General features: G+C 43.1%; 1 protein-coding gene across 2 annotated transcripts in view; it reads left to right on the top strand.

Moving 5' to 3' along the window:
• The window catches only part of SANBR (SANT and BTB domain regulator of CSR), a 216,202-nt gene that overhangs the window by 138,323 nt on the left and 52,557 nt on the right, over nt 1-25,322 (top strand). For both annotated transcript variants that reach the window (XM_086927483.1, XM_086927482.1), the window contains exons 17-19: nt 8,585-8,616; nt 8,701-8,774; nt 14,055-14,143. In XM_086927483.1, the coding sequence (XP_086783609.1) occupies nt 8,585-8,616; nt 8,701-8,774; nt 14,055-14,143 (195 nt within the window). The remainder of the gene's footprint in view (nt 1-8,584; nt 8,617-8,700; nt 8,775-14,054; nt 14,144-25,322) is intronic.

Below are 25,322 nucleotides of genomic sequence, written 5' to 3'. Positions count from 1 at the left end.
CATGAGGTTATGGAAGAGGTTACGGGTGTTTCATTATTGCCTGAGGCCAGAAGGTGCCTGTTGAACGTTTGGGAGCCGAATGATTACAGCGTTGCGCAGACTCAATGGGCCACCCTCGGCAACATGTTAGCGAAAAGAGACATAGCTCAACTGTGGGGGTCTCAAAGGGCGCCTCTTGTTTCAACCTGGAAGGACAACATGGATTGGTGCATGTTCAGAGAAAAAACTGTATACATCGCCCGTGGAAGACCTAAGAAATGGGGAAGGATATGGGGGTCAATGGAACTCGTATCGTGGAAAGATCTGCACCTCCCCTTTTGTAGAACCCACTGATATTCCTCTCTCCCCATGACCGAGCATTCCATACGTCTATATCCTATTGTACTTTACTTGCTTGCCTGCCCCCAGCCCCTTCCTTCCCTCCTCGAGTTTCTTTATCCTTTCTCACTTTAGCTTTTTAGCTGGGTCGCTCCCCCTGCTATCTGAGACCGCCGCATCTATTATAGATATCACCTCGGAATTTTGTTGTTATGTCTGTTTTTAAAAAATATAAAATGTGAAACCTTTCATTTATCCTCTTACCATCGCATGAACATCGCATGGGCATATTATATCGCTACCGAACCCCCGGGTTGTCGGCTGATCAGCTGTGTACTATTTTCGATTTCGATAATTACTGCTAGTGGCCGGCCCCTGTGGTTGTAGGTCTGTATTTGTATTACATTTCTCTTAATAAAGGTTTAAAAAAAAAATTAATAATAATAATGTATGATAGCAGAGTACCGAATGCTAGGGGTAAACATTGCGTACACGGCCGAACAGAGGGCAACCCCTTCTTGATAAGGGACTCTTGTTGGGATCACAGCTTGTAAAATATAACCTTTCATATGCTTGAATATACCACTATATGTAAATGGGACGGAATGTAATGATCAATATGTGATAAAAGATTGAGTATGTACGGTATCTTGTTTACTAAAAAAAAAGGAAAAATACCATTTAGAAAAAACTATATCACAGGGTTTAGCTGCGATGTGTGGGAGAAATTACATGACCATACATTACAATACAATACCATGTTTTAGTGGACTGGATTGTTGCTGTTTGGCCCCATCTTCCACACGTCCTCAACTGCAGTGCATTGTACATCAAGTTGCATAGATAGCCATTGATTTAATGAGTCTCCCTTTGTCTACAATGTAGGGCACAGCAGGAAACACTGGACTGCCCATAAGGCAGCTGTTAGTCCTACAGTTGCATGTTACCTCTATATTCTCAGTTTCTTCATACTCATTTTAAACCTAAGCCTGGTTGGAGATTACATTTGGCATTGTCGGTTATAGCGCCACCAGATTGTTTACAACAGTCAGATTTATTTCAACTTCTAAGCAAACCAAGTTGGTTTCACTCAATATTGCCTGCTCTCCTGACCAAGGTTTTACATAAATGAATAAGCCTGACAAGCAGCATCTGCTTTGTGGTTGTGTGGGAGAAACCACTATGATTGACCTGCGGGAATAGCAAACTGGAGGTGATAGTTTGAGAACCTTAAACATTTTTTGCATAGGCTTGCACATTAATCAAGACAGTATCTCTGGAAGTTCATTCATAGTGACTCAAATTGCATCTCTTTTTTTGCAGTTACAGAACACCTTCAATGTAAAACAATTTCATTTATAATGTTACAATAAAAATATTTTATTTTTCCCTAAATATGAACTAACTTCACTTTCAAGCAAATTATGCTGCTCTTTCCAACCCCTATTTTAAAAGACAAAATAAAACTAAAAGGAAGCCAATTTGTAGTTAAACAAAAGTAAAGAAATACAGTGTGCTCCAGAGTGAGATATTAGGGACCTTTTGCCATGGACCTGGTCTCGACGTCGCCCCCTCAACGTCGACCAGGAAAGATGTTGTTTTTGGGCTGGAACCCTTTTTTTGGGGCCTTCAGATGTAGATGGCAGAGTTCTGGTAGAGACTGGGCAGTATTTCTCCCTTTCTCTAAGGGTACACCATGAGACATTCTTGCAGTGCTGGTAATGGTCAGTAACATGACTAGATGGAAGACGGAGAATACAGACGTTTTGAGGGTCTGATTTTGCTTTTTTTCTCCCACAGGCAGGGCACTTGTTAAATAGAGAAGGCATATTAAATGACAAAATGCCCTAATTTTCTGTTGAAAAAAGTCAGAAATAGTGAAAGAATGATACAATATCGAATGAATCTGGTTTTACAAAACTCTACTGGAGAATTTTAAAGAAAAAAGCCTAAAAGGCAGATCTCAGTGCTCCAGGATCCTGCAACCAGGCGCCGGAAAAAAGATCTGAGGCAACTGTCACCTGCTAGGCATGATGGGACACTGGTGGTCTGCGGGTCCTTAAAGGCACTGACGCTTTTAAAACTCATTTTATCTTTTATCTTCTACCTTTACCAAAACATCTTGAAAGCATACATTAGTAGATACTTACGACAACCCATGATTCTGTTCCTTCATTAGTTACAGATGTAGGTTTGCTAAACCCATTCTTCACCTCTGGATTCTTCTATGCTCTGTTCTCGAGTTCAAACAGAGTTTTCTCTCCTGAGGACAACCTTCGGTGTAAAGTCCCCAAATCCCCTGTCTTCTCTTGGAATCTTCTAGCACCCACTTCATGGAGTACATCTTAGTCTCAATCTGCTTTGTAGTGTCTTACAGATCGTGCAGATCAGCCATATTCATTGATTCTCCCAGATTAACAATTATTCATATTACACACTCTTATGGCACAAATATTACCCCAAGACTTGATGGGAGTTAGCGGTTTCGGCGTGAAAAAGTATGCTTCTCTTTCCCTGCACCTAGTCTATTTGCTTTTTTTTCTAGAAGGTATTGCTCTAGAAAGGGAATAATAGCATTGTGTAACTCTCAGTTTATCATAACTTCCAGGTGTGAGAAAGTGCCATCTTTCTTGCATTGGTATGCCCCCTTTTTGCTTAACTGCTGATGTGCTTTGACGGAGTGTGCCCTGGGATCCTGCCAACCAGGTACCCAGGCCTGTGTTCCTTCCCTAAAGCTGTGTTGAAACAAAACCCAATTGGCAACTCTGGCCACCTATCAGCCCCTAGAAAATGGTACCCTAGGTACTCAGGGCATGGTGACCAGAGAAGACCCCAAAGGGCTGCAGCACTTATTGTCCCACCCTTAGGGGCCCTGTACCCTGGCACCCACACACTGCCTTTGCAGGCTGAGTGTCTAAGCACAGAACTAAACAGAGAGTCGACATGGCACATATCCCTGTGTGCCATGCCCACAAACCCCACTGCCCTGGCATACATCAGTCACCCCTCTAGCTGGGTGCCCTATGCCAGTGGTGTGGGCACAGGTGCATGAGCCCTGTGTCCCTACAGTACCCAGGGAAATTCCGGGGCACTGTAAGTGCAGTGCTGCCATTTAAAAGTATATGGTTCTGGGAGGTCATCATTACTAACTCCACAGCACCATGATGGCTTCACTGAAGACTGAGAAGTTTGGTATCAAACTCCTCAGCACATTTAACCCGCACTGATGCCAGTGTGAGGTTTAATGTAAAATGCACCAGAGGCCATCTTAGAGATGCCCCCTGAAACCTAACCTACAATCGACGTCTGGACTGAGTGGCTGACCAGGCTGCCACACAGCAGACATGTTGCTGGACCCCTGGGTGGAGAGCCCCTCGCTCTCCTGGGCCTGCAACAATGCACATCCTGGTCGAGGTGCTAGGTCTCCTCCCCCAGGATGGGCAGGGGGAAGCTTTAAAGGCATGCCGCCTCTGTGAGCTTCTCCAGACCATTTGCTGTACCCAGCAACTGGCCCCCACCAGTTCTGACTCCCACTCTGGCGGGAAGACTAGCGGAAAACCCTATGTCAGGAAGGGGGTGTTCGAGCCTGTGCCAACCCACCCCTCAGGTGGGGGAGACGAGGTGAAGCACGACCCCGGGCACCGCGCATCTTGAAGATGGGGAGCCCTGCACAATCGCAGCTAGGTTCCTGCCCCCCTCCCACCCGAGAGGAGCAGGGTAGGGGGTGTACTCACTCCAGGACAGGGACCTATTGGTCCCTGCCCTGGAGTGAGTATTTAGGGGCTCCCTGAACCTTCCGTCTTTAGATTCCGATATGAAAAGAAGAAAGAAGATCAAGAAGAAGACGACCCGCCATCCAGCTGCTCACAACAGGACGACTCCCACTGACTTGGCCCCAGTCCTACCAGCCTGTCGATCCTGGAACCTGCTCCTGCTTAATCCCGGCGACTCCTGCGGACAGCAACCTTGGGACAACCGGAGAACCTGCCTGCCTTGACTCTCTTAAAGAGTGGGACTCCCATAAGCAGAGGCTCTGCTTCAACAACCAACCCCTGGTGCCAGCCAGGAAGCTCAAGACCTGCCCACTCTGCACCCGCCGAGCCCGACCCGTACCCGAGTGATACAAGACCACGAGCCAGCATCCACCAACCGAAGGCCCCAGCCCCTCATTGGCTAACATTGGGCCTGACTACCTCTGCACCCGGCTTCCCCTCTGCCGCTGAGGGTGAACCAACTGTACCTACCTGACCCTGGGGGACCCCTGAGTCTATGCCCAGAACCTTAACTTCACCAGCCGAGTACTCACCTGGAAACCGGTAACTCACTTACCTTCCATTGGATAACATTGACTGGTTTGACTCGAAAAATCTTCTAAGTGTGAAGTTTTAAAAACTTAAAATATTCCTATAAAATCAGACGAGTAACGAATTCCGAAGTACTCACCTGTGATCAGGAGAAAAGCCAGTACTGTACATTGTAGCCCAGTACTGAACCACAAAAGTAATCCGAACCGGGTTTACCATAAACCTGTATTTTCTCCGTAGAAATCCATTGTCTGCTTTTCTATGACATTTCTTCTAAGTTCTACGTTTGAAAACCTGAAATATTCTTTAAAATTCGCACATACTACGGAAATGTAATTACTCACCTGTCCTAAGTAGAGATCCCAGTGCTGGACCTAGGAGCCCAGTACTGGATTACAAAAGTAACAAGAACATACTTTACCTGTAACCTGAATTTTCTCCAATTGGATAACATTGCCAGATTTTCACCGAAAAGTTTTGAAGTGTGAACTTTTGAAATACCCTTTTATTCCTTAAAAGTCATTGCAATAACCAAAATGTTTTTACTAAGCTGTTTCCCCGCTTAGACCCTAGGACTGAATCTAGGATCCAGTCTTCGACTTACAAAAGTAATCTGCAATGTAATCCACTGTAATTGTGTAGAAAAACCCATTGAGCTCAATGCTAAATTGTGTGTAGAACTGTGTTGCCTATTGCAACCCCTGTACCTATTGTGTTTACAATGTCATTGCCTTTCTGCAAAGCAATAACCTGAGATTACTCCTCACTGAGAAAAGTATATGTTGATACCTGTTGGTTCTAAAAATAAAACAACTATATATTTTGATATAAAAACAATTGGCTTGGAGTTCAGTCCTTGAGTGTGTGAAACCTTTTGCTGACTGTATGTGTACAAAAAATGCTTTACACTGTCCTCTGGTACTGCCTTACTGCTAGACCAAGCTACCACTTTTGAGAGTAAGGTCAGCCCGGACTTTAACCTCTCTTATACCTCTGGGGATTGTGGACTCTATACACACTGCACCTTACTTTGATCCAGCACATATAGAGCCACTTTCTCACACCAGGTCTTTCTCAGCTCTTGCTTTTGGCCTGTCCTACAAATAGTGGGAGTGGTGGCCTTTCACTGGCTCTGCAGATGCCCTCCAGTCCTCCAGCTCCTCTGTAACACTCTGCATCATTGCTATGTTTGGATTGTAGTCTAATATGTTACCCTATGGTTATTCTGAATAACTAGTAGGTTATCTCTCCTTTTACCCTCTGGTAATCTCCTCTGGATCATTGGCCCAGTTTTGCATATGGTTTAGAGAGCCTAATGGATGCTACCGTCTAGGGCACAGATGCAATGCATGTAGGCCTTAACCTCTCGCTGAATGCAGGTGTTTGGTGGGTGCCTGGGGCTAAGAGCCAGTTTGCAACCACTGCTGCCTACCTCTTAGCCCCAGAAACACTAGTCTTCAGACATGCTGCAAACCTTCAATTTTCCTGCTGAACTTGTAATTCCGATTTGGCTGGGAAATGCCATTAATGTACAAAAAAACAATCTTCAAGTAGCTTGTAACTAGTATGTAAATGCCTGCTGCTTTCAGTATTGTTTGCCTTTATTTTCAGCAGCAGGACATCTTCACAATGAATACTTTACATTGTGATGATATTGTGGAACAACATAGGACAGTAGCAGTGTTGGGTGGATGCCTAGTGAAGATGATGAGGTTAGAAGAATGGTGGATTTTCAACAATTACATATTCACACAGAAATTATGTGAAGTTGATGTATTTAGTGAGCTTCTCTTAAGGGGAAGAGTCCTTGAAAGAAATTTTGAATGACGCAAGTAGAAGGTAGAACATAATTCTGTCGAAAGAGGAAGTTTAGGTGTAGCTAGGAAGTTTTTAGTGCTGATTGGAAGTTGTGAAAAGAGACCTATATGCTTAGTGTTTCCGATGATTAATTTGTGTAGGAGCCATTGAAGGATTTCAAGACTAGAATAAGTAGCTTGTAAAGAGCTCTTTATACCTGCCAACCAATTGACTCTTTTATGGTTCTGAGAAGTAGTAGTGTGTCTGGGAAAATTATTTGGAGTCCTTCTCAGAAAGTGAAGAACCTTGTCTGGGCGTGGGTAAACGAGTAGAAGCAGAAGCTAGCCGGCCATTACAATCCTCAAGATTTCTAAACAAGAGTGAGGAGATGATTTTTTTGACTGCATGACATTAAATGTTTTGTGTGTTTTTATTTGTTATGTTCAGCAGTTGAGTGCTTCTCTGGCAGTGTTGGTTATCAAAGAATTCAAGATCATTGAGGGTTTGATGTGCACCCCATAGTTTCTGGGTGAAGATATCATGATTAGAATACCTGTGGGGAAAAGAATGAGAGAGACAGGTACAGCTGTAATAAAATAGATTATTTCTGTTTTGAATGATGAATTAACATGAGTTACTGTAGTGCCATCCAGTATCGGTTGGCTGTGAGAAACTTTAAGATCCATGTATGGAGATGAGGAGTAAAACTGGCAAATTATTTAAATAAATATTTGTGTATCGTCTGCATATAGATTATAGGAAAAGCTGAAGGAGTTGACAATGCTACCAAGGAATGGAGTGTAGAGGGATAATAGAAGCAGACCGAGAATTGAGGAAGTGGAGAGCCAGTAGCACCAGTTTACCGAACAGGAACAATTTGGAAGTAGGGTGAAAAATATTTCAAACTGGAGCCTGTGATCTCGGTGTTGGTTAGAATGAATAGTAAGGTGGAGTGGGGTGATATGCTGTGTCGAATGTGGCTTGGGAGATTGAGAAGTTTAAGAAGAAAAGACAGATGAATATGATAGGCACAGGTTATGATTTTGGAGGAGACAGGGCAAGATTTGGATTTCTAATTGAAGAGGGTCTTAGAAGATAGTAGTGAAGGCAGGTGGTGAGAAAAATAAAGAACAATTGTTCAAAAGGTTTGCCAATAACTGAAGCAGAAAGTTAAGTGGGTAGTTTTAAAGGGCTGAAAAGTCATCAGCTTTCCTCTTTTTTAAAGTAGAGATAAGACCACTGTAGTTTTGAATCTCAGAGGGTAGGTGCCTGTATTGAATAAAAACGTTGGACAGGATCATAAACCAGGATCTTTAATAATATGACATTTCCCAGATGTGGGTTAACAGAGACATATCGTCATTTTTCTGCGTGTTCTATATTTGAATCTTTTTGCCACGGTTAGATAGTGTTCCTTGCGATTATACAGAGCATGTTTTATGATTTTTCTGGATTATGATGAAATGTAACTTTGTGTTTTATTACTTTTATCATATTTAAAAACTGCATAACATGTATATTGATTGATAATATGATGACTGAAAGGTTTGGATGAAGGACACAAGCAACTGGCAGACCTCAGAATAGGAACAAAGTCACTTTGAGATGTGTTATATAAGGTAGAGGTGTGCCAGAATGGGTAGGAGGTGTGTAAAAGATGTAATAAAGCAGAGTAGGCCTTGATAATATTTTTGCAAGATGGCTCCTACTACCGGAGATCTTTGAAGAAAAGCAAAATGCAGTATTTTCTCTAGAGAAGGATTGTGTGCGAGGAGAAGTGTTAATTGAGTGGCAAGCAGTTGAGTGGTGAGAATGAATTGAGGACATGACGTGCTGATAATGGGAGCATTTGGCCTTTGTGTGGTTGGGTGTGAGGGGTCCTTAAGGCATGTGTGTGTGCATTGAGGTGTTCGCTTCAGGATTTTGCCAATATAGTGTGTGCATCTGAGTTTTCGAAGCTTACATATTGGCAGTGATCCAGAACTTTGGCCAAGTTTTTTAAGGGTGAAGGTTGAAACAATTTCTAAGGTAATAAGTTGATATGAGGGTGATTCTAAGTCGTTTCCCCATCAGTTTTGTGAAGTGTGTTTTCGTCGGTCATTTGAAAAGAAGTAATTCACCTTTAAAAATGTCACTGGCAATACCTTTTCTGTTGTTACTTTCAGCAGGCCTCGTCACGAGATCCATCACCATTCACGTAAGTGCACTTTTCAAACCTAAATGTTCTACTTTTGAAAGTAAACCATATAAGCAACATCGTGTTTTCTTTTAATTTCAACAGTGTAAGCTCGCAGAAGAGTAAGTGGGATTCCTCCAGGTCACTGAGATATAATCAAGATGCACAGAGAGAGGAAGGCAAGTTGTATTTATAATGGTAATAAGTATTATTTTAAGAACATAAATTGTGTAGTTTTTCTATGTTTGGTAAGGTTGCTAAATATGAAAGTCATACTTTCTATGCAAGTAAAATTATGTTATGGTGTTCTCAACCACCCTGATAGCTAGATTGATTGAAATAAGCCTTCCTACATTGCCCAATCAAGCTTAGCACATTCTCATTTATGGACCTTGAACATAAACAGAAAGTCCTGTAACTAATGACCCTCCGGAAACCTGAACTCAGTCACTGAAAAGTGTCCTTATGCTGACCCAGTCTTTGACAAGTGGTGCACTTGAGGAACATCTAGTCTTGATATCCATCATGTCCTCCAGCTGTGAGTAATTTCTCACAATATCATGAAAAGTACTGGTTCTCTAGAAAATTACTACCCTCTAGGCCATTACTATTAAAAAGAATTTAAGCAGATCTATGGTCCAATCAAACGTTTAAAATACCAATAACAGTGTTGCAACCCTAACATGTTCATAAATGTGAAAAAAACACCATGCCCATAGATGAAAGATTGGTAAGTTTTGAAAGAACTGAGAATGTCTGATGTTATGAAAATAGTGTTTCTGTCTCGCAACATTTCTGTAATGCTATGGAATTTTTATGCAAAACATATCCACAATGTACGCAGAGATTCAGAAGAAAAAGTTCAGTTGCACACAATTAAAGCTCCAACTTCAATACAAAAGGAGTTGAGACCATAAGGGCAAACAATCATGTTTGCATAACCAGGTCTGTCCAGAATGGGCATCTTTAACAATTTACTGATCTTGGGTGGATCCGGGCGAGCTTGAAAAAAGCTGTCCTTACACCATTGCGGAAGAACCCCCAAGGCAGACTCCTTGACAAATTACAGGGCTATTGCTGATTTTTCTTTTACCTAGCTAAGCGTCTCAAATAGTCAATTAATAGCTACAAGGTTACTTAATAACTTTCAGACACACTTTCTTCAAGCTCCCAGCTCAAAATCCGTCATCACTTTAACCCTTGTTGACCTGTGACTGGAAATGACTGCCAAGTGGTGCTTTTGATACAGTCTATTATGCTTTCCAAAAAAGTGCTCCGGGGAATCTTCTTGCGCATTGAAAGTTTCAGGGCTATTCGTGAAGCAGGGGCTGAGAAAGTTTGGTTAAAAAAGGGTGCATTTGCAATGTTAATTCTATTAGGACTTGCCAACATGCCTACAGCCTCAATTACTGAGCGGAATTTCACCAAATTTGGAAGTAAGGCTCATGGGGACCGCCACCTTCCTGAGGCACTTCTTATTATGCATGCAGGCGGGCTTGCACAGCCTGTCCGCACCTCGGGGACTGACACTTTCCTGGGGAAAAGTGATTAAAAGAATGCAGGGTGCCTGCACAGTGTCCCTGCTGCCCCGGGGACCGCCATCTTCTCGCAGCAATATACAGTATGCATGCAGGTGAGCCCACTGGCCCAACCCACAGCCCTGGGGACCGCCCCTCCCCCGGCCTAGTTATCAAATGAATTCGGGAGGCCCATGCGACCCCCTGCAGCCCTGGGGACCACCACCTCCCTGGTGCAATTTATCAAAAATAACGAGCCACGTAACCCAACCGTTCCTCTCCCCCTCCCCGAGCAGCCCGGTGGGGTGGTAAATTTGGGTATAAAGAATCCAGGTAATCTAAAAACTACTGTAATAATACTTACCTAATTTGAGATTGTGATAAAGTAAGAGTTGCCTGCCATCCATGTCATTCTTTGGCATTAGTGCTAGTGGGTTACCACCCTTCAGGAGTGCTTCGAGGCCAATGCTTTGAGCTAAAAAAATGTTAATCCCAGGTTAAGCCTCCAAGAGCTAAGGTCTAGCTCGAGTTGTTGATTTATTTGACAAAGTCTTAATCAATGCTTCTTTGCCAGCCCTCATTCAAGAATTGCTTTACAGGTATTCAAGTAATGTTAATCTTGCATACTAGATTATTATCTTCTCAGTGTCTGAGTCATAGCTAGCTAAATGACTAAAGACAAAAAGGAGAGTCTGATACTCCAGATTGGGTGAAAAACGGGAGGGCAATTTTTTTCACTTCCCTACTGGACATATAAGAAAGTATTGGTCAATCAATAACTGTCCGATAGCAACCTTGGTCTCAAATATCATTCGACGGTTTCACAGATTTTCCGTTTTTTAAAAGATGACCACCATTACAGTAGCCATGAATTATACCACTAAATTGATATATTGCTCAGCTAGCACAAAGCTGGCAACTTCTATAGACTTTGCAAGCCAGTTAATTTCAAAGGCATATCGTTTACATGGATACCCATGAAAATCATAACACCCCGTGGAAATCAATTCAATTTACAAGAATTCAGTTACATAATCCAACTTTAGCAACAGCATACTATCCTTAAATGTATGGGCAGGCCGCACAACTCAACATGACCCTAAAACAATATTTGAGTTGTACCTAAACTTATCATTCTAGATTCATTCCAATACCACAACTGCCATCCTTAGCACATGCACTCAACAAATTAGTATAAACCATACAAAAAATACAAAATGATTCCTACCATCATCAAATTTCTCAACAACATTATTAGAGATAGGAAAATTATAAGGTGAGGAAGACAAAACATGAACACAAAATATTAGACAGTCAGGGTATCCAACAAGACTTTAATTTTTCTTAAGATACAAGGAAAATTTCAAACAACCTTTGTTGGACTATTTAAAATAATCAAGATAATAAATCTAGTAGATGTCAAACTGGTACTGCTTTTGAGATGGAGAATTTATCCAGTGTTTCATATATATTTACTGAAGCCATTATACTCCAAAAGGTAAAAATTAAGTAGTAGACCACCCGCAATATTGTGAAGGGGCCAAGATGGAAACCGTTCTGCGGCATTTCTGCATAGAGGAGGGGAAACTGTTAGAAACCTCAACGCGCATTCCTGAGGATCAGTGTCTGTTACTTTAGGAAGGAAAGTATGTCTCAACTAGATGCATACTCAGTCTAACAGTAGTCCTTGTGCGATAACAAGAGTTTGGTGCACTTAGAATTACGAGTGCCGCTCGAGGCAGACACTTTGCATATGTCCTCATAGACCGAGGCTCTGGAACTCCTTGCTACAATATCCTACTTGTAAATTACTGGGCTCCTGCTTGTTCCTCCCTTCCAGGACGTTTCCTTGCCTCTCAGCCTAACCTGCTTTGTTGCAGTAGGCTACTCCCATGTATTCTGTAGGGGCATCCCTAACTTCAACAGCTTTGTCGCCAGCATTCATCAAAAGCCTCTCCGCTCCCCAACAGCTACAGTATCACTCATGTCTTGCCTTCACTTGAGGTTATATATGTTCCATTGTACCTCTTCATCTTTGGGTTCCAGTTCACAGGAGTCGCAGCATTACTCATCTGCTCGAGGTGTTGTAGGCAACCATATCTTTCAAGTGAAGTGGCTACTTCCATTTTTATCCAAGGATCTGCTTAGGCATTGTGGGAAAGTGATTCATGGTTGCTGTGTGTGACATCGATGTCCCATTCCTGGCACATACTATCCTGCCTGGTGACATTCACATCTGTAACTAGACCGTGATACTTTAGTAAGGAATTCTAAGAGATTCTGCAAATGCCTGCAAGGGATTTGCAAATGGATGGGCTCAAATTAATTTCATTAATAAGAGCAGTGTAAGAGCCGGATTCAGATCTCACAGATGGGTTACTCTGTCACAACAGTAAAGGCTATCCCGTATGCTGAAGTATGAAATACCTTTATATCCTATGAGATTTATATTTCAGCGGACAGGATATCTGTTGGAGTAACCCATCCGCCAAGATCTAAATCAGGCCCTTTGTGTCTTTGGACCCTCCTTGCCTTTTGGCCTAAGGAACTAGGTTGTTCCCTTACACAGCTCAGGCTATGCACAACATGGGTTTTTCGTTTGCGTCTCATCATTTCTTTGTGTTTTTCAAACTCTGGCAATTGAAAACAACTACCCTTCTTCACTCCAGAGGGATACCTCTGTGCTGTTACAGCATAGATTGCCACCTTCCTGGACTATGGCAATGTTTTCAATATCTGCATTGCTAAAAACTGCCCTGCTAGATATTCATGTAATTTTTATGCTCCAGTAAGATCGTTGGTCAAAGCTCAGAATTAATGTGCAACAACGCTTCTACTTCTCAAGACCAGGTTTATCTTAATAGCTGTGTGCATTGCTCATCATGCTATTCATGTTACAAAACATGTGTTTCTAAGATCTATGCTTAGGAAATACTGTTCCATTTGCTCAACTAAATTGTTGGTTCTTCAGATTCTTCGATTGGCAAATAATTTGATTGTAAAATAAAAGAAAAATTGAATCTGTGTTCTTGATCCTTGTTTCTAAGAGGCTTTGCCTTCATCTGTAAGGTTTTTGTGCAAACATAGTGTTTCCTGAATTGAAGACATTACTTTTTACCACTATAGATAAACTCTTTAACTCGTCTACCTTAGTCAGGATACGGACTTGAATTGGCAGTTGCAATCTAATATTACAGTGAAATGCAATTTCTCGTTATATTTAGTTTTCTCTCTCAGAATCTTAAATTGATGCATCCAATGAAATAGACTTTCATAGCAGGATCTGACTTCATTGACATTTATGTACTACGTCGTTGCCACTACTGAGGACCCAAAGTGCTTTTATCTCAGTTGGAAGGCATATATGCGCCTTAGAAGGGTGTTGGTTGGTGTTTCCTGATCTCGGCTGGTGTCACCGATATGTGGTGGTATTTTGATGGCTACTGATAAAGCGTTTCAAATTAATTGTAGTATGAATGTAACAAAGTAGCACAGCAGATGGATAAGATGGCGATGCCAGCTAACTAGATAATTGAAACATAATAGTGAGAGGACTGATAATGTGAATGCAGGATTGAGATTGGGTTGTGCCTGTCTGTAGGTCCTACTCTTAAAGGTCATAGATGTGATTTGATGATGGCCCAGCAAGAAATATGCTTGGCTCTGTTTAGTGCAGGTTTTGGGAAGCCTGATCGTGGCTGGATTGTGCATAGAGTACTGCTAGGAGTTGTATGTGTCGGTCGTGAGCAGTGTGTTGTGCTTTACTAGTTGCAGATTGTGCTTCTAAGGAGGGGGTCTATTCAGATATGTATTGTTTCTGCCTATACACATGAGTAAAGACCAGCATCTGTAACAAGTGTTGATTAATAGTGTGCAGCAGGATATCCCTATGTTCTCCGAAGGATATTTCAGAACTTGACTTTTCTTGCTTTACCGTTACAGACCAGCGACGTATGACTGAAATAACAGGGCACCTGATCAAAATTCGATTAGGGGATTTGGAACGGGTGAAATCTAAAGATGGGAAGGAGGTAACATTTTCTGTTTTTGTTTTCTATTTTTGTTGCTGAAATAATCCTTTTGTTGAAAATGTAACTGAGTTAAATGTGATTTTATAGCGCAAGTCAATAATTTCATTGTATCCCTCCTTTTCCTTACCTTTAACCAAATGTGTACACATTGTGTGTCGTAATAACTTTAATCACTGCCAGTTATAAGTGCTATAGAGGGCTTACGATATTGAATATGGAGACATTGTAGAATACCTAAACAGAGTTGGTGTTTCCTCCTTTTCCCCTTTACAATACCCTATTTCTGAACCTGTTGAATAGTCTACCATCTCTACATTCATACTTCAACAAAGTAGTAACAGCTGGTCTTGAAGGACCTAAGAATAGCCGCCTCCAGCTTTAGCTATGTCAAAGTGCGTTGCCACTGTCCGAATTCACGACTTGTTGTTTCCTCCAGTATGTTTTCATTGAGGGAATTTGGTTTGTTTGGCTTGAGGGTGACAGTGGTAGAAAAATATACTATATCTGGAAAAATGGTAACTAAGAGCAAATCTTTACAATTCTTTGCACATTTTCGGAAAAGTGTTTCAAGCCTAATAAAGAGTCACTCAAAAAGTAGTAAAGCACCATAGAAAAAAAGACTGGTAAAGGTGTGGTAAATAAAAAAACGAATTATTTACGCCGTTCGGAATTTCTATAATTACCCAAGAGAATGGTAATGCATAAAATGAGGAGCAGAGTCCGTGGTCTTCGAGTTGAAAGGGTTTTATTCCAGAACTCGAGTTAAGGGAGAGCTCCTTCACCAAGCGGATTCAGGAGTAGTCTGCTTTACTTGGAACATAACAGCACTTATATACAGTACGAGTACAATCAAAAAGAAGGAGTTCCCTTAGACATGATTCAATCATTCATGATGTAATCATACGGAAGACATAGCATGCTTGTTCTCGTTTAAAGAATAACCTGAATAGCATTTACACATAGACAAACATATTGCATCGGGGTGATTGTGGTGACAAGTTACAGAGTTGCTAGTGTCTGAGGACAGAGAATCGAGGCATTGTTACAGGGTCATTTCTGTCGGAAAGGTAAAGAGGACGAGGCATTGTGCGTTCTTTACTTCTTACACAAGGGTGGTGATGTCTCACAATGGTATGTGTGTGCAGCTGGGAAGAAGGAGAAAGGGCTGTAGTAAACTATTCTTCTTCGTGGCTGTCTCGTGTGCTTGATTAGGTTTTCCCTTGGTTGTTAACCCAACCCATGGCTGTCCTCGCAAACTGGGAGATCATTGACGAGTGAGAGCTGCTCGTTCGGTGACAGACTTAGGGAGGGGGGGTTTTCGAGTCAACCATCTGACTGACTCCGTTCTGGTCTAAAGGAAAATATCGAACGGGACGGAAACCCGTAGGATACATGGTAGCTGGTAATTATTCTTTGCATGTGCCAGTATTATGAGGAAAAGAGCAGGCAAGAGGGGGTATAACAGGATTTGCGCTTGAAGTAGGAGAATCGGCTTGCCTGGTCGATGTTTAGGGTGGATAGGGTGCATGATGGGACACCAGGCGAAAAAGGGAGTTTTTTAGTCAAATTCCACATTCCCTCCTTGTCCCATAGAAACCCTATTTAGAGAAATTCTTAATCAATTTCTCTATTCATCAGGTCGTATACTTGTTCCTGTAACATGATCATTTCATTTCTCTTTCCTCTGTTTCGTGGACGAGGAGTACAGGAAGTGGCACACAGTCCACAAAGGCCGTGGCCACACTGGACACAGAGGCAACAGGTGAAGATAGTGGCAAAAACGAGGCCCAGGACTGTTAGTGCCTTCCACCCCCAGGTGGACAGGAGATCCCACAACCAGCCGGTCAGGGACCATGTGCCAGTGTCCATATACAATTTGTCAGATAGTACATGGAGGCGGGAGATAGCAGAATAAACTGATGGGGCGTTGTCTGGAATAAACACACAACAACTGGACCCTATTACCTTACACACACCACCACGGTCAGCTAACAGGACATCTAAAACTATACGGTGCTGCAGTGTCATGAGTCTATCTGCAGCTACTTCAGCTGTAATGTTATTTAAGGCGCCAGTTGTTTCATCTATGGCGGCCTGGACTACACGGGTTAGTTGCCGGATGTGGCGACTATTTGCCATAGGTCCCCAGAAAGGGAGGAAACCTTTAAAGAAGTCTCCAGCTTCTTGTCCTGCAGTATCTTCTGCATCTATGACCCCCCTTCGTTGTCTTCTAACTTGGGTCAGAGGGTCAATCAGGTGGTAATTGGCAGGGGCTGTGTAAGTCGGTGGTAAAAGGAATGCGATGTAGCACTTTCCAGACTAGCCTTGAGGCAACCAAGTGCGCGCATGGGGTCCACAAATGAAATAAGTGTTTGGGGCAGTTACTATGGTCGGAAAATCGGAAGCGGGCAGTGTGTATGTCCTATCACACTCGCTGTTCCCCATTACTTCCCCTTTTCCTTTCCCCCTTATGCAAAACCGGCCGTTTTGTGGTACTACCCAACCTCCTTGATCTGTCCGTCTTTGATCGACGGAAAACATTTCCCTGAAGGAAGCAATGTCATGGAACTGAGAGTAACTAATATTTTCGTGATCTTCAGCCCTCCCCCAGGTCACAGTGAGATCCACCATTTTGGAAACAGCCTTTACTATTTTAGTCTTTACTTCGTTCCAATTACTCTCGTTTTTCAATTTGGTCGGGGGAATGTTTCTGACTGAGGCAGAGAATATCATGGCTAAGGCATAGGCGGACCCTGAATAACCAAACGGGAGGGAGAAAAAGGGCATTCCCTTATGTACGGAATGTGGCATCAAGCCACAAACCCAACAGTTTGTCTTGTTGACTATGAGTTGGTGTTTATGGAGAGTGGAAATGAATGTATTATTTATAAATTCCTTTCTTCTGTCCTCGAGGTGTGGGGGAAGATCAACATGGGAATGCATAGTGGTATTCTTTACAAGTGTGGAAGGATGCGGAAGGAAAACTGTACATAAGATCCATCCCAGACAGGCTGCTACACAGCAAACAAGTAACATTGTAAATAGAAAAATCGAGAACCTGCTATGCAGTAATTTTACATAATTAGTCTTTTTTCCATTGGCACATCGCGTCATTTCTCCTCATAATGTCTATGGATTTAATATCAAAATGTCTCTGGACACGAGATCAAAACGTCTCCCAGCAGCCGCTTCACCAAGAGCTTGTTCCTGGGCTTAATTAGCCACTGGTGCGTTACGATCAGGCGTAATGTCTTTAGTCTGTTTTTGATGAGATCGCAGCCGCGATCGGTATTCCTGTTGAGGAGTGAGTTCTGGAAGTGGTGAAATTATATCCGGGGCGTTTATAGCCGTTGAACAGGGCACAGTGTCTGTAGGTGTAGGTCCAAAAAATTTCCGACAGTGGCTAGCGTGGAGCCATCCTTTGCGTCCTTCTACTTTGACGGCCGTCCTTGTGGTCAGGAGGACCAGCTTGGGAGCTGTCCACCTCTTCTCCAGGGGGCTGGTACGATCGAAGTTCCGCACTAGGATCCAGTCGCCTGGCCTGATGGTATGTTCTCCAGGCGTGGTGTGGTCTGGAAATGCTGCTGTAACCTGCGAACGACAAGATTGGAGTGCAGACATCAAGGAAGCCAGGTAATCTGTCAACATATTAGAATCAATGTCAGTCAGTTTCCTAGGAGAAGGGACACCCCAGATGTTAGGAGGTCTCCCGAATGTTATTTCGAAAGGGGACAGTCCCGTCCGGGAATGTGCCACCATCCGCTTGTAAAAGAGAGCGACCGGGAGGGCAGTGACCCAGTCTATCCCTTTTTCTGCACATACTTTTGGCTAGTTTTGTTTTCAAGGTCTGGTTGTGCCGCTCGACCAGGCCGGCTGCTTGTGGGTGTCGGACACAATGAAATCTCCAGGAATATCCCAATAGTAGAGAAACAGCCTCCATTAGTTTGGAGGAGAAGGGCTGTCCATTGTCTGAATAGACGACCCTTGGTAACCCATACCTGGGGAAGAATTCTCTCACTAATTGCTTAGCGGTTGTCTGGGCACCATAGTCTGGGACGGGGTATGCTTCAGTCCATCGTGTCAGTGTACACACTACCACTAGTACATATTTGTACCCTCTGCACCTGTCCATCTGGATATAATCCATTTGGAGGACTTCGAAAGGATGATCAGGAGGCTGGAATCCACCCTGTTCTACTGGTACTCCTTTACCAGGATTAAATTGGCAACATATCATGCACGTTTTTACCTTTTGTTTGGCTGCAGCTCTTAGATGTTTGTTAAACCAGATATTCCGTAAACTGTCCAGCATACCTTTCTCGCCTAGGTGAGCGGGGCTATGGACCGTGTCAATTATGACTTGCACCATGGAATCAGGGAGAAACCATACTGTTCGGTCTTTGGTCATCCAACCCTGATCAGTCTGGACCCCTCCTTGTTCAGTCCATTTCTTTATTTCATCTGTGGTGGCATGTGTCTGTATGTCTAGTACATCTTTCAAGGGGTCCCTCACTATCATAGTGACAGTCTGTGTTGGTACCTGAGAGTCTGTTGTGTTCGCTGGACTCTGGGCTGTCTGTTTAGCAGTCCGGTCCGCGAAGTCATTTCCTTTGGATATGGTGTCTGTAGCTTTGGTATGTGCTTTGCACTTCAGTATAGCTATGGCTGTAGGTAGGTGTATGGCTTCTAGTAGGGCTTGAATCAGGGGACCATGTTGTATCTTGGCCCCATGTGAGGTAAGAAAACCTCTTTCTCGCCATAACACTCCAAAATTGTGATTTACACCGAATGCGTATTGGGAATCTGTATAGATGTTCACTTTCAATTGCTTTGCCCATATGCAGGCCTGTGTCAGAGCGATGAGTTCTGCTGCTTGGGCTGACAGGATGTCAATTCTTTGGGTCTCTATAACTTTACAGTCCGTTGTTACTGCATAGGCTGCCACTAACTCTCCAGCACTTGTCCTCATGCACGATCCATCCACATAAAGTGTTACATCAGGATCTGGGAGTGCAACATCTGTTAGGTCTTGTCTTGGTTTTGTCACTACATCGATCATCTCCACACAGTCATGTTGTGTCGTGTCATCTAAGCTTGAGGGCAAAAGGGTAGCGGGATTCAATACATTACATCGTCTGATCTCTATGTGTGGCTGAAGAAGCGTTAGTTCGTATCCTGTCAGTCTTGCTACAGTCAGGTGTTGTGTCTGTGTTCTGTTCAGAAGGACTTCCACAGCATGTGGTACTTGTACTATCAGGGGATGTCCTAACACTATTGAGTCACTTTGTCTTATGGCCAGGGCTGTAGCCGCAACAGATTTCAGGCATGCAGGCAAAGCTTGTGCTACGGGGTCCAATGTGCTAGAAAAATAAGCACAGGGTCTGTTTCTTCCTGCTTGGTCTTGTGTGAGGACGGCTAGTGCTGTTCCGTCACGTTCTGTCACGAACAGGGTAAAATGCTTGCTGTAGTTCGGGGTGGCCAAAACTGGTGCTTGACACAGAGATAGTTTCAGAGCTTCAAATGCTTGGGAGTGTTCTGATGTCCAAGGGAGAGTTGTATGAGTGGCTGCTTCCACTGTGGTTAACTGTATGAGTGGCTTGACTATGTGGGCATACTGAGGGATCCATTGTCTGCAATATGAAGTGAGACCAATGAATGCACAAACTTCTTTCTGTGACTTTGGCTGTTAAATTGTCGAAATCGTTCTTGTGTGAGTTGCCTACCCTTATTCTGTTGTGGTGGTACTGTAGCATTTGTAACATTTGTGAAGGACTATTTGCTTGTCAGGTACTCTCAATTTTTAACACTCTATTTCTGATGGGGGGTAAGGCGTTGTCCACCAATTTGGACACAAAAAGACGAGGATATGCCTCGCTACTATGTGCGAGTCCACTATTTATAGAGAAACATTTCTCAAATCTGGTGTAGTAATCACCCGTATCCTCGTCTGGCTTTTGTTTACAGGCAGAAATGGCTGTTTTCGTTGTCAATAACAGAGGCAAGACCTGTATGAGGAGACTGGGCAGCTCTTTTACGCGTTCACCTAGACCTTCACCTGGTTTTCTGTCTGTCTCTTCTTGTTCTAGGGCAGCCCACGTAATCTTTTTACCACCCACCTCCCAGTCCTTTTCCTTCAGTTTGTCAAATATGCCGGTAGGTAGAATTACCTTGAGTATTATTATATCTGGATATGTAAAACTACCCATTTGGAGGATATCTTTCAACTCTCTATGGAATCCTCCGGGATCTTTCTCGTGAGAGGGCACCATCTTTTTCATTTCCAATATTTCTAACTTGGTTAGGGGAGTGTACACATGTATTCGTTGTAGTGTACCATCTGGCTGGGGTATGGGGTGGACTTCTCGTAAAGGATATTGACCTATACTGTAAGGTTCATGATCTGATGAGGCTAAGGTAAGTTGGAGGAAACGGAGGCGCAGGTCCAGAATGGTGTTGATCAATTCCGGTCCCCGAGACCTCCATCTATCTGTCACTACTTCCTGTAACAATTTGTATAGCTTGTCTGGTCGGTGGGAGTTATTCTCGTATAAGGTAGCCAGGTGTTGGACCATATAAATACCTGCTAGCCGTTGTTCTGCTCGGGGAAGAGCCAAAAACATTTGCGCTACTATATCTGGGCCGTATACCCGGTGCTGTGATATCCAATGGGTGGCAGACCGGGCCAATTCTTTTTCTTGTTGAGTAAGGGGAGGCTCATTGTCCATCCATTCATCTAGGGCTCTTTCCGTGGACTGAAAAAGATCTTCCGAAGAAGGATCTAATCTTTTAATTTTCTGCGACATTCGCGGGGTTCGCCATTTGGGGCCAGGACAATGACGCGCTACACCCAGGAAATTCATTCTATCTAGTGTCGGACCCTCATCTCCCTCCGAGTCGTCTTCCTGTGGGACTTTCTCAGAGTGAATAGTGACAATTTTCTTAACCAGTCTTTTAGTTATTTTGTCGATCTGATGTCCCAGATCGTGTGCTCCTCTGTGTATCTGATCACTAAGGTCTATTAACTCAGAGTCTACGCTTCCATTACCCGGGTCTAGTTCCCGGATCAGGCAATTTATGATGAACCGCAGGAGCAGTCCTCTGATGGGAACTTTTCTGTTTTTCATGACTTGGACCAGAGTATCCGGACCTTCACCTGTCCGTATGAATTCGTAAACTCTATCCAAATGCTTCATTATATCAGGGACCTTTTTGGAGTTGACCCAGGGCTAGTCTTAATCTCTCTGATATCGTGGTCATTGGGCCACTACCGGGTTCGGGGTCGTAAGGACACTCAAGAGGCGGGACATCGTCTTTATCCTCAGCCCCGTTCCCGGACACTCCTAAATCAGAGGTAGAACCACCGGCTACTAGTTCAGGAGCACGTGTAGACGGGCGTGTTCTAGGCATGTTTACATAAGCGGGGGGTGGTTCGGACAGATAGGCAGGGAGGAAATTTTCGGGAGCAGTGGGAATTACTTTTACTGGGGACTTGGGGTGTTCTTCTACAATTTCTTCCGACAAAACGGGATAAATACCAGTAACAAGGGCGCTTCTCTCTCTCTACCTGTTCAGCTAGGACTTTCTCACCTTCTTCCTGTAATTGCTTTTCTTTAGCCTGCTCCGACATTCTCTTACTTTTCTCGACTTTCCCTAGTTCTTTCTGGGCCCTCCTATGCGCTTCCTTACGCCATAACTCAATGGCTTCTGTCTGTGAGGGCCTTGCCTTTCTTTTCCATAACTCTTCCTCCACTCTCATAATGCATTCTATATCCCATGTACCTGTGGCAGGCCACCTATACACCATTTCTAATTTCTCGGTATAGTCTACCCAAAGGTCTAAAAATAATATGGCACTCAATCCATGTTTGTTGTACATGAAATATCCAGGCGTATCTCTAGGCGGGACTTTAACTGGTTTCTCTAACAGATTCTTTTTGGTGCCTATTGTACGTAATTTGGAAAACAGAGGCATTCTTAAACTCCACAAATTACGGTTTTAAAAGACTTGGAATATACAAAAACAAAACAAACGCTTTATACACTAGTGTATAGTGTAACCTTACCGGGTCTCACGAATGAGACTCGTCTTTACCGTTTTCCAAAAATGGAACCCGTCTTTATACTATCCCAGTGGTACTCACCAAGAAGCAAAACTTGAAGACCTGGTCATCGGATTCTTGACGCTTGCGCAGGAATTCGGAGCTCCAAAGACCTCGGACTCTGCGCTCTCACTGGTCGGGCTCTGGGTTGGGACGCTCCGCTATCTTCTTCACCGCCTCGTGTGGATGATCAGTTGCAGTCTGCCTCCTCCTCGTCTCGAGGGAGTTAGCGGGAACACCCCGCTGTTGTGCACTTGAAGTCCGTCGAAAGTATGGAAGGGACAAGGACCCGACTTACATCGCCGGCGCGTAGGGAAGAGGGAGCGTTCCTGTTCAGGCGCCAATTAATGTGGTAAATAAAAAAACTAATTATTTACGCCGTTCGGAATTTCTATAATTACCCAAGAGAATGGTAATGCATAAAATGAGGAGCAGAGTCCGTGGTCTTCGAGTTGAAAGGGTTTTATTCCAGAACTCGAGTTAAGGGAGAGCTCCTTCACCAAGCGGGTTCAGGAGTAGTCTGCTTTACTTGGAACATAACAGCACTTATATACAGTACGAGTACAATCAAAAAGAAGGAGTTCCCTTAGACTTGATTCAATCATTCATGATGTAATCATACGGAAGACATAGCATGCTTGTTCTCGTTTAAAGAATAACCTGAATAGCATTTACACATAGACAAACATATTGCATCTGGGTGATTGTGGTGACAAGTTACAGAGTTGCTAGTGTCTGAGGACAGAGAATCGAGGCATTGTTACAGGGTCATTTCTGTCGGAAAGGTAAAGAGGACGAGGCATTGTGCGTTCTTTACTTCTTTCACAAGGGCGGTGATGTCTCACAATGGTATGTGTGTGCAGCTGGGAAGAAGGAGAATGGGCTGTAGTAAACTATTCTTCTTTGTGGCTGTCTTGTGTGCTTGATTAGGTTTTCCCTTGGTTGTTAACCCAACCCATGGCTGTCCTCGCAAACTGGGAGATCATTGACGAGTGAGAGCTGCTCGTTCGGTGACAGACTTAGGGAGGGGGGGTTTTCGAGTCAACCATCTGACTGACTCAGTTCTGGTCTAAAGGAAAATATCGAACGGGACGGAAACCCGTAGGATACATGGTAGCTGGTCCTTATTCTTTGCATATGCCAGTATTATGAGGAAAAGAGCAGGCACGAGGGGGTATAACAGGATTTGCGCTTTAAGTAGGAGAATCGGCTTGCCTGGTCGATGTTTAGGGTGAATAGGGTGCATGATGGGACACCATGCGAAAAAGGGAGTTTTTTTGTCAAATTCCACAAAGGGTATGCAACCTTTACAACGCAACTTTTACCATGCAGTGCTGTTACAACGCATGTATTACAACGAAAACCATTACAACGCATTACACTGGGGGGCGCTCTAAGATAAGGAATAGTTTTAATTTACTATCCAACACCTTCCCTAGTGTCCACGGGGACTGAAGTTGGAATAGTAAATTAAACTATTCACTATCCAGCATCCCCAAGTGTAATGCGTTGTAAAGGTTTTCGTTGTAATACTTGCACGGTAACAGCATGCGTGGTAAAAGCATGCGTTGTAAGAGATATATATCCCTAGTAAAGACATACCAGAAGCATAGTTTAATTCGCACAGAGTAAAAAGTTACAGGAATTCACGTCGAATTAGCTGTTTGCAGTTATCAGTCGAAGTTATTCACATCCGTTTTAGATTATAAAAGCCTTTAAGAGTGCAGAGTGGTGTTAGACTATGAAAACAAATGTGCAGAAATATCTTTTCGGACTGCAAGTCTAATGGGCGTATTCACATAGAAGTTAATCATTTTAGTTTTTAAATTGGTTTATAAATGGTATTGTGTATAGGCATTGCTAGAGTCTCAAATGGACTGGGGAATTAAAGTGCAGAAAATGTCTTCAAAAATTAAAGATCAGAATTCTATTATTTAAAACAGAAATGAGCTGCAAACTAGGTGACCTATTTGGATTATTACTGTGTTTTAGGATGTCTGTGTTAAAGGTTCCTACTGGGGTGGAATTTCGTGCCGCATGGGCCTCTGATACCCGCACTTACCTAGGCAGACAGAGAGGGTAGGGTAGGGTCATGGTCCTTACCATCTAGTAAGTACCCCCTCATCAAACACTAGATTGGTGTGTGCCATACTATTCAGTATTAGACTGCATCTTAATCTTCAGGGCTTCCTGGAAGAGGGCAGCTTCTCTGTATGATTCTCATTGCTATCTTTCAGTAAGCATGCGTTATTAAGTGTGTTTGCATCATTTTATGCACGTCTGACCTGAATGGTTGCCTCCTAGCCCTATCTGTGACATACATGCAAGCCACCTCATCTGTTCATCTGCCTTTTGGCTATGTTGAGGCTGTAGATTAGAAACACCATGTACAAACACACATTTGATGTTTATTATCTGTAGATTTATGTGGAGCTTGTGTTTAACTGTTTTGAAAATAGGGATTCAAAATAATTAAAAAGGTAATGGAACCTGTTGAGCTGCTTGCATCGTTTCCACAATGTTCTTCCTTTTCAAAGCATTGACTTAGCTCACCTACTCTTTTATAGCTTACATTTCTGCCTTAATGCTAGAACTCCATCACTGTAGTCATATATTTTGACATGTTATGGCCCTGCATGCTGGCTAACATCTTAATACCATTCACTTAATTTCTGAAATTGGTCCAGGTCTAGACAATGTGCAAAGTCAAGGAACTTTGTAGACTATATGTATGCCAAGGTAAAATTGAGTTCACTGTTTTTTTAGACTGAGGGTCAAAGACATCAAACCCTTTCTGCTTTTTTGAGCAAATGATCATTATATATTTTGTTTTCAATAAGATTTCATTTGTTTGCCACTTGTGATGATGGGCTCTTTAAAATTTAGCTGTCACTCCACTTCTTTATCCTCTGCTTTGTGTGCCTCCTGAGCCACCTTGCTCAGTGATTGAATGGTTTACTCCCCGACCTGATTGAGAAAGATTTTTGTTGTAAGAATAAAAATAAGAATTACCCCTGATATTCCAGGCCTGAGTCGCAAAGCTTTCTATGTCAGTTGTGGAATACACTGGCCTTAGTTGC

This window comes from Lissotriton vulgaris, chromosome 6 (genome assembly GCF_964263255.1).
Source record: "Lissotriton vulgaris chromosome 6, aLisVul1.2, whole genome shotgun sequence".
Classification (NCBI taxonomy): Eukaryota; Metazoa; Chordata; class Amphibia; order Caudata; family Salamandridae; genus Lissotriton; species Lissotriton vulgaris.
This window is presented reverse-complemented; position numbering and strand designations above follow the sequence as displayed.